Raw genomic sequence first — 12,951 nt, 5'->3', positions numbered from 1 at the left:
ATGCTGAAGAAGGCTGTACGCGTTGTCCTGTATGCTGCCCGTTGCCTAACTAAATACAGGTTCCTGAAGGACATTTCCATGAGTGCTGCTAATCCCTCTGCTTGTCTACTACGACCCATCTCCTGCAGTCCAACACTGGGGGTTGGCAGTGACAGGGACTGCAGTACAAACGGAGGGAATTGGCAATGACCAAATAACTGGTAGAGCTGACTACAGTAAATTCCACCGGTTCTCAAGAAGTTCCTCTGGGCAGCGAACATTGCCATAGAAACAGAGCAAAATGACCAATATGGAGCTCAGCTGACTGATGTCATAGGACTGAGGGAACAGATAGACTGGCCTCTGATACAACAGTCTGATAACAGGTGCAGCATTAGTCAGTGGATTTCATAGTGGAGGCTGGTCTGCAACCCTGGGCCTCAGGTGTACAAGTTTAATCATTTTCAACCTGGTGGCACCCTTTTGGGGTTTTGTTGGCTGCCGTCGCAGTAGAGGATGAGGCGTATATTCCAAAGTGTGTACACATTGTTTAATTCAAAGATGTGCAGCATCATGGCTTTCATATGGTAATATAAACTTTGGCTAAAAGCATGTGTTTAATCGTCACTTCAAACAGACCAAACAGACGTCCTCTTCAAAATAAGAGCTATACTTGTAATGATTAGTCAACGCTAGTTTTATTTCTTAAGTGAACTTACAGGCTGTGTAGATACAGTATATTTGTAGCACCCTGAGAGATAATGCTTTGAATGGCTATCTGTCGTGAGTGACTGTGTAACGCTGTGTGGTCACCGAACGATCACCTGACAGCCCATGTCTATGAAAACAAGCACAAATGAAAATAGCTGATCTACAAGCTCACAGCGACACATTGTGAGGTTGTACATCCGTTATTTAAAAACACATTGAGAATAAAATTAATCAAAATATTTTGAATATCTTTTAAACATTTTAATAAAAGAGGCACAAAATATGTTCAGATGGATGTCTGTGGACAATTATATAGTATTAATCTGGGGTTCCTTGATGTGAAGAAATGGGGAAGCAAGCCACTTTAGAATTAAGCCCAAAAAAACATCAACCAGCAACTACCAATAATTTATTGGCAAGTGAAAAAACAAGTCAAAGGTTGCTTATAATAAGCAGACATGGTAACACGGCCTGAAGGAAGCAAAGCACACACACAAGGAGCCCCAGTACGTTGGTGGGGAAAAACATGGATAGACATATTGATGATCACATCAGCGCTTCATGGGACTAAGCTGTGACGTGCTGCAGACATTATCACACCCAAGAGATCACACTAAAGGTTGATGATTGACGAAATGTTTTTATAATCGTCATGGGGGCGCCCCTCCTCCCCCCGCTAAGCCACCCCCCCCCCTCCCCGCCGCAACGGGGAAAAAAGGTTGTTTTTTTCTTTCCACCCTCATCCCAAGCGTTCTAAACACTTATTTGTAACACTCTTTAAACGTGTCACAGTGTTTATATTATAAGAGCATGTTTGTTTAAATGCCATGATTGCAGCACTGAGTCATCTGGTAGGCTACTAGCCTAAGCAGAGTACAGTACTGTACCCTACCCTAAAAACAAAGTTAGCATTTGAATGCCTGATCTGCATGTGTACAAAGGGACAGGCAACGCGGCCCACCCGCTCCCGGACAAAAGAGGTGTTAACGTGCGTTCAGACTTGGATGGTTAGAGCTGCGCGATTACATACAAAGTCAATGCAAAGACGAGAATTGCGAACGGGCGCGGCGCAACCTGGCGCAGTACAAACGGGACGAACTGACTAGGCGAATATACTGTAGAGGCCTACATATTCAGGTCTAATTCATCATGGGGGCTCGAGCCCCGCCGCCCCCACGGAGTCGTCGTCACTGGATGAGGTTATGTCTCACTCTCGACCTCTGTAACTCTGTCTCACTCTCGACCTCTGTTACTCTCTGTCTCACTCTCGACCTCTGTTACTCTCTGTCTCACTCTAGTAAATATGAATGTCTCCGTGACGACCCGTTCGATCATGATTGGCCCGCTCAGCCACAGCTGCCAGGTCTGGACTACTCCATGGATGAACAGTGTCGCTATGATTTTGGATATGGATACAGTATGTGTACAGCGGTGAGTCAGCCTGTCGGTCGGTCAGTCAGTCGGTCGGTCGGTCGGTCGGTCGGTCGGTCGGTCGGTCGGTCGGTCGGTCGGTCGGTCGGTCGGTCGGTCGGTCGGTCGGTCGGTCGGTCGGTCGGTCGGTCGGTCGGTCGGTCAGTCAGTCTTTTGAATTGTCATGAACCTACAACTCATACTCATAGTTTAAGTTTTATTTAGGCCCTACCTATTGTTTTACTAGAAGAAAATGAGATGTGCCCCCTCGCCATTTTCAACTGCCCCCCCCCCTCAGTCATTTCATCCTGGAGCCGAGCCTGCGTGTTGGTTAAACATTTCAGAATAAAAGCACAAGGGCCTGCATGACAGAGTGACCCTGGATTACCCTGGAAGCCAGTTCACTTCATATGTGTGACTGAGGCACAAAACTATTGACCCGCATGTCCCTGATTAGTCTATTCTGAGCAGACAGAGTTTAGTCTCTGTCTGTACATTTTTATTGTCTTCCATTAATGTTTTTTCACCCTTTCCCCCCGAGCAGATTGCTGAAACGAGTTAAAACACCATCAGAAACAAATGAGATTATGTCAGCCCACTAATACTTTCCAACTGGGTTTTTGAGAGAGAGAGAGAGAGAGAGAGAGAGAGAGAGAGAGAGAGAGAGAGAGAGGGAGGGGCTTCTTTTTGCTGTGTGTTTGTAGTTTTCGTTTAGTACAAGGTTGGGATAGCGCTGTCTGTCAGCATGACAGACATTCACAGTCTGCTACAGTATATAGTCTCTTATGTAATTCATGGAATGCTAGCGTCTACTGTCAAATAGGCTAATCTCTTCCACAGGCCTGCTCTGGCCTGCGGGCTGTGTGCGCACGTGCATGTGCGTGCGTGCATATGTGTGTGCGTGCATGCGTACAGTGTGTGTGTGTGTGTGTGTGTGTGCGTGGGTGTGTGTGTGCGTGCATGCATGCGTGTGCATGTGAGTCCATCTGTCTGTGCTTGTGTGTGTGTGCCTGCGCGAGTGTGCGTGCACAACTGTCTGTCTATCTATGTGTTTATTCATGTATCTCTCTAGTACAGTACCTACGACCCGTGTAAGCAGCTTTGGTGCAGTCATCCTGACAACCCGTTCTTCTGTAAGACTAAGAAAGGTCCGCCCATCGATGGCACAAAGTGTGGACCTGATAAGGTATGGAGACCTGAGTTACATTAAATTATTGTATCAGTGATTGAATCAGTGATTCTCAACATCTTTCATTTCAAATTTTCAAGAACAAAATATATTTACCTCTGGGACCCCAATCTACATCGTCAGTGTTTATTTCAATCTGAAGTGGCACCACATGTACTCACACAGTATGGGAAAAATGTTTACACTCTCAGAGTTACGCCCATAAGTGTCTCTGGACCAGATGTTGAGAAACAGTGTTTTAATTCATTTTATACATTCATTCTATACCCCAAACGTCCTCAATGTCCTGACATTCTCATCTTAACCCCACACGGTCAGAACCTGAGTATTCATTTATGGGTTTGTAAATCAGATAGTGTACAACCAAATGGACTGGTCCGTGTGGTTACTTGTACAAAAACTGTGGATCTGATCCGAGTTGAGCCTAATCTTATTTTTAATCGCTCAGTGTAGAATAGTCTTTGATCTTGGGGGGAAATAACCGTTAGTGAGGCTTCCAGAAAACTGAGGGAAATGGCCACTTCACCGTTGTCGTATCCATTGAATTTCAAGTGCACACAGTGTGTGTTTCAAGTTCAAGTGCATCATGTGATCTTCTGGCCCACAGCACTGCTTCAAGGGTTACTGCGTCAGGCTGAACCCTGCCCTGCTGAGGCGCGACGGCAGCTGGGGGGCCTGGAGCCCCTTCGGAAGCTGCTCCAGGTCGTGCGGGGGAGGGGTCCAGTTCCGGACGCGAGGGTGTGACAACCCGAGGTGAGTGACCCGCCATGCTGCGCCGTCAGTCACCCGGCGATGATATAGTAAACACAGTCAGCCAGTCAGTCACCCGGCGATGACACTGTAAACACAGGTGGGGGTTGGGGTCCCAGATGACAATTTAAGGACTTTTAAGACAGTTACTTTTTGATGCATACATTTTATATATACCTAAAAACAATAAGAGAGAAAGAAAGAAAGAAAGAAAGAAAGATAGAAACAAAGAAAGAAAGAAAGAAAGAAAGAAAGAAAGAAAGAAAGAAAGAAAGAAAGAAAGAAAAGAAAAAAGACCATTACTTGATTAGAAGTAATCAACAAACTATACAATAAAAACTGTAAAAAAATTGCCAAATTGTCAAATAATATATAAGAAAGAGGCAAGAAAATTGTGGAAATAGCCTACATCTATTTTCACAACATTTATCTGTGGAACCGTGTCAAACACAATGGAATGCTTCAACTCCTTACATTCTAAGTGATTTTCAGGGTGGGGGTGAGAGGGGGGGCGCGGGCTCCCCAGTTCAATATGATTCTTTTGGGAGGGGTCGTGACCTGAAAGGGTTGAGAACACCACTGAGGTAGAGGAAGGAAGGAAGAGCCAATGTGATGATGTCATGCTCCCTGTCACCTCCAGGCCGGCCAACGGGGGGCGCACCTGCTTCGGAAACACTTACGAGTTTCAGCTGTGTAATAAGCTGGAGGAATGCCCCGGTCTCACTGACTTCAGGTCAGTGTTTCACGAGGAACAGCATGTGCCTCGTTTTGCCATTTTATTCCACCATGTTGTTCTAATTTATAAAATAAATGTTGTTGCCCCCAAGTTATGATATGTTATTGTATTTCTGTACATCCATATCACATGACCTGTAATCTTGTACAGTAGCCTACAGTATGTTGAGTAGTATGCATTTTCTTATAATAAAATACTAATAAGGAACTGGCGGCGGCCATCTTGAAACTCCGTTTCAATAGTCTACAAACTCACAATGTGGTGCAACGCTACGCGTTCGTAAGAATCTTTGCTGTGCAAAAGCTTTACTGTTGTAATAAATCAAAGTTGTAATGACACGGTGTGTTGCAGAGCGGAGCAGTGTAAGGGATGGGACCCCTACTTTGAACATGACGGGCAGAAACACCACTGGCTACCGTACGAACACCCGGACCGTAAGAACACACACACACACACACACACACACACACACACACACACACACACACACACACACACACACACACACACACACACACACACACACACACACACTGTTGCATGTTTGGACGACCTCATTGACCTTTGTACCCGGCAAATCTGGAAGGGTTAAAGATCAAATGTGTTTACGGGGAACTTGAGTGCTTGAAAGTTGAACTTGAGAACGTTGCCTTTGGTCTAAGTGTGTGTGCGTGCGTGTGTGTGTGTAAAACAAAACAAAAAAGTTTGTGTGTGAGAGAGAGAGAGCGTGACAGACAGACAGACAGTCAGACAGACTGACACTGACTGACTGACTGACTGACTGACTGACTGACTGACTCTAGATGTGTGGGGGTGCCTGGTGGCTCAGCCAGTTACTACACAGACCACATGCTCCTTGGGAGCACGAGGACCCAGGTTTGAATCCGACCCCCTGTCAGGTCTCACATACTGTCTCTCGTCTCTCTCTCTCCCTCTACCCTTGGTTTCCTCTAGTCTCTGTACCCTACACTGACCTCTCTGAAATAGAACAAAGACATCTTAAAAACAAATTATGTTTGTGTGCGTTTGCATGAGTTTATGAGAGAGTTTGTGCACACAGAGGGTGGGTGTGGTGTGTGTGTGTGTGTGTGTGTGTGTGTGTGTGTGTGTGTGCATGCTCGAGCGCAAGTACGCCTGTGTTAGCACATGGAAAACTCATCAGCCAAGAATCTGCTCTCTGCTGATTTGTCTGTTATTGGAACAGAAATTAGCCGCCTCTCCCTTTAACCGTTTAGAGACAGGGCAGAACTAATATTTTGATATCCTCTTCTTTTAACGTTGGGCTATTTTCTTTCTTTTTTTTTTCCCTCGTTCAAACCAACCGCTTCTCTCACTATACACCTGCAAAGCTCTGCCAAGACGTATCATTTCCCACCATTTGAATCATTCCAATTCCACAGGGTCACTCTGGTCATTTTGTCAGTGATTAATCTGTGTTTCACAGTTTGTGACTTCATTCTACTTTCAGTAAAGTCCCTAGTTGCCAGACCAGTCACCTGTTTGTAACGTGTGGAATCCACACATGTGAGGTAGAGACTGACACAGGAGTGGATTTTCACTCTCGTCCCATCCCACTCCCAGAGAAAATATGCAATCCCTTCCCAATCCCGGGCCAGAGTTAAAACAATATCCCATCCCGTCCCACTCCTGGTAGAATAACTCCCACTCCAATATCCCGCTCACGTAGTTTTTCTTTTGTTCCATTTTCATTTCTGATTCAACCTAGCATCTCGTTTGGAATATAAACGCTTCGAGAGAGACTTTAGATGTGACAGCGCGAGGTAGTATAACGGAAGATTATGCCTCCCAGTTTTGGGGGGTAATATAATGGAAGGCGGGGCTTTTCAGAGGAAAATCTGCCTCATCTGCTTGGCACTATAGCGCCATTATTCTTTTTAAATCCCGGCACATTCAACGTGTTAATTAATAAATTAGTAATTAGGAAAGGCAATGGATTTTGTGATTACTGTCTTTCATGCAGTTTTAATTCAAAAATATATGGCACCAGGAACAGTTAATCTGTGGTAATAATGAGGCTAATTGACGTCATTCCCGTTCCTGCCCGCTCCCGTTGACTTTTCATTCCCATCCCGTCCCAATACCGGGATTAATACAAATCTAAATCCCATCCCGTGGGAATCGGGAATCCCGAAAGAATGTCAGCCTCTAATGTGAGGCTCTCTTTAAGCCTCTTTAAGAGTCCTCTCTATGTATGGATTCATGTCTGGCCTGGAGAAGTCCTCTCTATGTATGGATTCATGTCTGGCCTGGAGAAGTCCTCTCTATGTATGGATTCATGTCTGGCCTGGAGAAGTCCTCTCTATGTATGGGTTCATGTCTGGCCTGGAGGAGTCCTCTCTATGTATGGGTTCATGTCTGGCCTGGAGGAGTCCTCTCTATGTATGGGTTCATGTCTGGCCTGGAGGAGTCCTCTCTATGTATGGATTCAGGTCTGGCCTGGAGGAGTCCTCTCTATGTATGGATTCATGTCTGGCCTGGAGAAGTCCACTCTATGTATGGATTCATGTCTGGCCTGGAGAAGTCCTCTCTATGTATGGATTCATGTCTGGCCTGGAGGAGTCCTCTCTATGTATGGATTCATGTCTGGCCTGGAGGAGTCCTCTCTATGTATGGATTCATGTCTGGCCTGGAGAAGTCCCGGAACAGTGTTATTAACCATAGTCAATCCTGGGAATAGCTGTCTCCGCTACTCGTAAAAACTGCCTCTATTTATGATTGTATGGTTTTTAACGGTTTAATTTATTTCATATGCTTTGTCTATTATTTGTATGTATGTACTCTATGAACTCTATGAGTGTCTGGAATAAATAAATTTTGAATAGAATTGCCTCTCTCTCTCTCTCTCTCTCTCTCTCTCTCCAGCTGATGAGCGCTGTCATTTATACTGTCAGTCAAAGGAGACAGGCGACGTTGTGTCCATGAAAAGAATGGTGCATGATGGGACCCCATGTTCCTACAAAGACCCGTACAGCGTTTGTGTCACAGGAGACTGTGAGGTGGGTAATAGTCAGTGGTGGAAAAAGTACTACATTTCTTTACTTGAGTAAAATAATCAATACTGCAATGTAGAAACACATATTGTTTTTATGTAAAACGTACAATATTTGATGTAATGGGCTAGAAGTAGAAGTATTGAAAATTGGAATTACTCCAAAAATTACTTTCCCCCACTATAGTAATCATGACAGAGAAAGAGAGAGAATGAGAAAGTGAGAGAGAGAGTAGTCCTACGTGAATAAACTGTGATATAAGTATATTTTCAATAGTTTTACTTTCCCATGTTGATACAATGGTATTGATCGATTGATTTTATGTGGTGATAGTACAGAAAAGAGAGCATTAGCACTTCACGACATACAGGTTTCAAGTTTATGTGTACAGTAGGCTATAGCTCGTTTTATAAACGAAGGTCAAAAAGGATGAATTTTCCCTCGGGGATCAATACAGTCTAACAGTGAACTTGTTAATGGTATTGCATTGCAGCATGTTGGCTGTGACTACCTGATAGCGTCAGACAAGCAGGATGACAGGTGTGGAATATGCGGAGGGGACAACAGCAGCTGTAAGATCATCAAGGGAAACTTCACACGCAGCACCAAGAAACAAGGTAACACACGCACGCACGCACGCACGCACGCACACACACACACACACACACACACACACACACACACACACACACACACACACACACATGCGTGCACACACATGTACACACGCATGGTTTTCGTACGTAGGTCTTTCATTTTCATTACTATTTGTCAGTGACAATATGCAATGATTCAGTTTTCCGTTCTGTCTCTACACCAATGTCATCTTGTCACGTGCACAGAAGGGGGGTGGTCCAGACGTATTCAGTTTCATGAGGAGGGGGGGACCTCCCCTTCTCCCTTTAGAAGAAGAAAAAGTTACTTTTCTGCTATTCTTGTGGGGGCGGGGGTCCTAAAACAGCTGCCTGAGCCCTGAGCTGGAACGTACTGTAAATGGGCTGCCTTAGTTATGCCTGTCTTAAATAATGTAAACATCAGAGGCAGCTCGAGCCTCGAGCTGTACTGGAGCCTGTATTGAACAAGGACGTCACGCCAAAGTACTAAATGTAGTTCTTTGGGAAACTTTTTTCAAACTATTGAAAACAAAGAGTGAACAGTTGAATCCATATCATGAATTTACTAGTTCAGTTGAATAGCCTACGTCAATCATCAATGGTAAGAAGAGGACGATGCCTGATGTCTCAGCATATACTGTACGTAGGTTATGCAGTAAGCAGGCAGACACTGTAGCTGCTTGTGCCCTCAAACCACAGGCAGGAGTTTTTCTAGAGCACACATCCGAATCAGGTAAGGATGGCTGGCTTTGCTGTGGCTGTGGCTGTGTTTTGCTGTGTTGGCTGTGTTTTGCTGTGTTGGCTGTGTTTTGCCTTGAAATCCGTGGGGGGGGAAAAGCAATTTTGTGCACACACGCTTGGCCAGTCTGCCCCGAATCGGACCCCTCCAGTTCTGAATTCCCCTCTGCGCCCTTGCATCTTGTATAATAGTCACTAGACTTGTTATATTATATACTGTAACTATGATCCAGACTAGCTACTGATTTACGTTTTTTCTTTCACTGTGTTTTTCTAGGCTTCCTGAAGATCCTTGAGATTCCCAAAGGAGCTAGACACCTGCTGATCCAGGAGTTTAAAGGAACGCCGCACATTCTGGGTAAAGAGGAAGTAGTTCTTACATCACATCCTGTGTGAAAGACGGAGTACAGGTGTCACAAATAAGGAAGTTAATTCCCTCCCTTAGTTGACTAGAATCAGTAGATGGACAAAAATACATTAAATGAAACTAATTTATACGTATCCCACACAATAACCAAGTAAAGATGACACCCATGGGTGAGAGGATAAAAGCTTTATCTCATACTCTGGGTAAATTGCTTACCTACACAGTAGACAATCAAAGCCAGTTCATTGACATCCTTGCAAAGTACTGCGAAACAAGAACCTTTCCATGACAACAACTGATAACGATACCAGTCTATCAGGGACCTATAGCCTACTGCTGGGATGAGCTGCATGTAGATTGAACTCAAATGTATCCAAAATGATCATCATTGAAACCTGGTTTCCCATCGTTAATAAACTGCCATGATGTTGATATGGAAAGGGGACTGTGTTCACGTTGTTTTTTTCTTCCTGTATTAGCGGTGAAGGACCAGGAGACTCGCCACGTGTTCCTCAATGATGAAAACGATTTCCCAGAAAGCCGTGTGGTGATAGAGAAGGGTGTGGAATGGGAATACCACAATGACGACGACCGGGAGTCCATTCAGACCACCGGACCATTAAAATATGGGGTTGTGGTCATGGTAATGCTAATAAATTAGAGGTTACTCATTCAAATGTTTTTTGGCTTAGGTCGTTTTTTCTTGACCACAAATGATAAGAATGTTATTTAGCATGTTGTTTAGACAGATGCTAGGTTCGATGTTAACCATGTACACTACAGTATCCTAGTTTTTATGAGGCACTACAATGTTCTCTTTGCACTCTACTTATAGTGTGCGACTTATTTGCCTTGTTTGTTGACAAGGCCAAGGGTTCATGCTTACTGTGATTTCACACATCGTTAGCCTCATAGCATAATTGCCTCATATTTTTTTAAGATTTTCATGAAAGAAGAGATGAAAAATCACTAATTCATCATCTAGTTGACTTATTATGAGAAAGGAGAGTAAAGTTAAAGGGTTAGTTCAGATTTTTTCAACTTAAGTTGTATGAAATACTTGCCATTAATATAGTGGTTGCAACTGTATTAATTGATTGCCCGAGTCCCGTGGTGGGAGTTCTGCTCTGGTTTTGGTGAAATATCAAGTAGTTCCGGTCATTTTGTGGGGGGTGCTGGGGGCCACGCAGTAAAAATAAATGAATCGACAAAACTAACGTCATTTGTATTGTTGACCTATTTCTAAAATATTAGTGCAACTTTCGTTCTTTTTTTACCACTCTATCACACAGAACTATGTTTTTTGTGTCCATATCACTACGCCCAAAAAATAGTTCCATGTGATAGAGGGGTCAAAGTTCAACGAAAGTCATGCTAATATCTTTTTTAAAGGTCACCAATACAAATTACGTTCGTTTTGTGGATAAATTTACTTTTACTGCGTGGCCCCAGTGCCCCCCACAAAATGACCGGAACTACTTAATATTCACTAAAACCAGAGCAGAACTCCCACCACAGGACTCTGGCAATCAATTAATACAGTTGCAACCACTATATTAATGGCAAGTATTTCATACAACTTAAGTTCAAAAAATCTGAACTATCCCTTTAAGGAGAAATGTCAATTTGTCCCCAAAAATATGTAGGCAATTATGCTAAGGCTTACAAATGCAAGTCACTATAGATTAGTGTCTTCATGCCTGAATTGCAATGAATATCAGGTAAAATATAGCCTTGTGGTCATGGTAAGATACTATAATGGCACATAGCCAATACGTGATTGATGATTGATTAACCAGGTGCATATTATGGAGCTGTGTGAGGAGCAAAAATAATTTAGACCCATATGAGTAAGAGACAAATAGAAGTATTTTAACCCATTAAAACGGGGAAAACATCTGTGACATATTACATTTTTACAATAATTTTAACCATATTTTATATTTTGGCCAAATGTTTGGCAAATGTGTGCAAATCATTGAATTTATATCTTCTTTAAAGCAAACATTTTGAACTCCAATCTTTGCTTCTGGGGGTTCCTGGAACTAAATATCTTTGAGATCATGGGGGTCTGTGCGGCCAAATACCTATCATTTTGCGGGTCCTTGACATGAAATGATTTGAGCACACGTCACTGATATAGTAACATACTGTACTAACATGGGGTTTTCCAGATGTTCTTTTAGAATCGGCCTCAGGTCATAATGGGTGAATCCCTCTCTCCTCTGTTAGATCCGTCCTGAGGGTGACGCCAAGGTCACTCTGTCCTACAAGTACATCATTCACAAGGAGCTGTACTCGTCCATAGAGAGCAACCTGCTGCAGGAGGACATGACCTTCTACGAGTGGGCTCTGAAGAAATGGTCCATCTGCTCCAAACCCTGTGGAGGAGGTACAGTACAGTAGTACTATAGGAGCTCACACTCACCCCACTGCCACACTGTGTACACCCTGTGGAATATTATATCATCTGCTCCAAACCCTGTGGAGGAGGTACTGTAGGAGGTTTACACCCTGAGGAATATTTAAAGAGTGCCGTGATATTTGTGTATTTTCCAGTTCTTCATGCACGCACGCACGCACGCACGCACACAAACAATCTTTAAGCAATATTACACGAGGGTGTGCACTACCGTCATTAATGGCACGCCTGCGTTGCTGCAGGAACAAGCCGAGTTCCTTAAGCAAACACGATAACCGTTGTTATAAATGATGTGGATGAAAAGGTGTAAGTGCCTCTTCTAGCAGAGTTGCACTGTATGCTGCTTCATATTTCCCAATCAAAACTGATGGATTGATTCATTAATGATTTTAGAAATTAAATTACCAAAACAATCTAAAACATAATTTGCCAAAAGTTTTCCTGCTGGATGGAGATAATGGCAATTTAATGATTGTTAGATTAGCTTGTTTACTTGCGAGTACCGAGGCCAGCGATGATTAAATGACAGCGTGAAGGTTAAGTGTTGTTTAATTGTAGTTCCATAATTAAAACAGTGCCTACTGGTCTGGTACCAGGGACTTTCTGCTCTTCATTACAAGATGGATTCAGAACGTCGGAAGATGCGCCGTTGATTGATTGAAAATGTAAAACCATTTAGAAGGGGGGCATTTGGAGAGCGGATTACTCAAATTGATATGGTTTTTTCATATCACTACACATTCCCATCTCTAAATTTGGCTGAATACAAATGGGCACATGTCAACTCTGAGGGCAAAATGACAGGTGCACGTGCCTGAGAGGAACACAGAGAGTGAGCGAGAGACCACTAAAAGAATGACAGGAGAATAAGGAGACAGACTTGTCAGAAATCATATTAATTTTACAGGTACAGTAGATGATCGGCTTTGTTCCCTCTAGTACAGTACACATTAAAATCCTTAATGTCCTCACGCGGTCCCTAACAGGTTCCATTTGTACACTTTTTGAAGTTAAATTTGCGTGT

The 12,951-nt window shown here is 43.5% G+C and overlaps 1 protein-coding gene across 2 annotated transcripts in view; it reads left to right on the top strand.

The window, feature by feature from the left end:
- The window catches only part of LOC310870531 (A disintegrin and metalloproteinase with thrombospondin motifs 2-like), a 69,032-nt gene that overhangs the window by 43,580 nt on the left and 12,501 nt on the right, over positions 1 to 12,951 (top strand). For both annotated transcript variants that reach the window (XM_083781769.1, XM_083781770.1), the window contains 10 exons: positions 1,989 to 2,121; positions 3,173 to 3,286; positions 3,897 to 4,042; positions 4,680 to 4,772; positions 5,127 to 5,209; positions 7,659 to 7,792; positions 8,280 to 8,403; positions 9,416 to 9,496; positions 9,985 to 10,148; positions 11,738 to 11,897. In XM_083781769.1, coding sequence (XP_083637895.1) covers positions 1,989 to 2,121; positions 3,173 to 3,286; positions 3,897 to 4,042; positions 4,680 to 4,772; positions 5,127 to 5,209; positions 7,659 to 7,792; positions 8,280 to 8,403; positions 9,416 to 9,496; positions 9,985 to 10,148; positions 11,738 to 11,897 — 1,232 coding nt within the window. The remainder of the gene's footprint in view (positions 1 to 1,988; positions 2,122 to 3,172; positions 3,287 to 3,896; positions 4,043 to 4,679; positions 4,773 to 5,126; positions 5,210 to 7,658; positions 7,793 to 8,279; positions 8,404 to 9,415; positions 9,497 to 9,984; positions 10,149 to 11,737; positions 11,898 to 12,951) is intronic.

Source organism: Protomyctophum parallelum (assembly GCF_964188405.1).
Source record: "Protomyctophum parallelum genome assembly, chromosome: 1".
NCBI lineage: Eukaryota > Metazoa > Chordata > Actinopteri > Myctophiformes > Myctophidae > Protomyctophum > Protomyctophum parallelum.
This window is presented reverse-complemented; position numbering and strand designations above follow the sequence as displayed.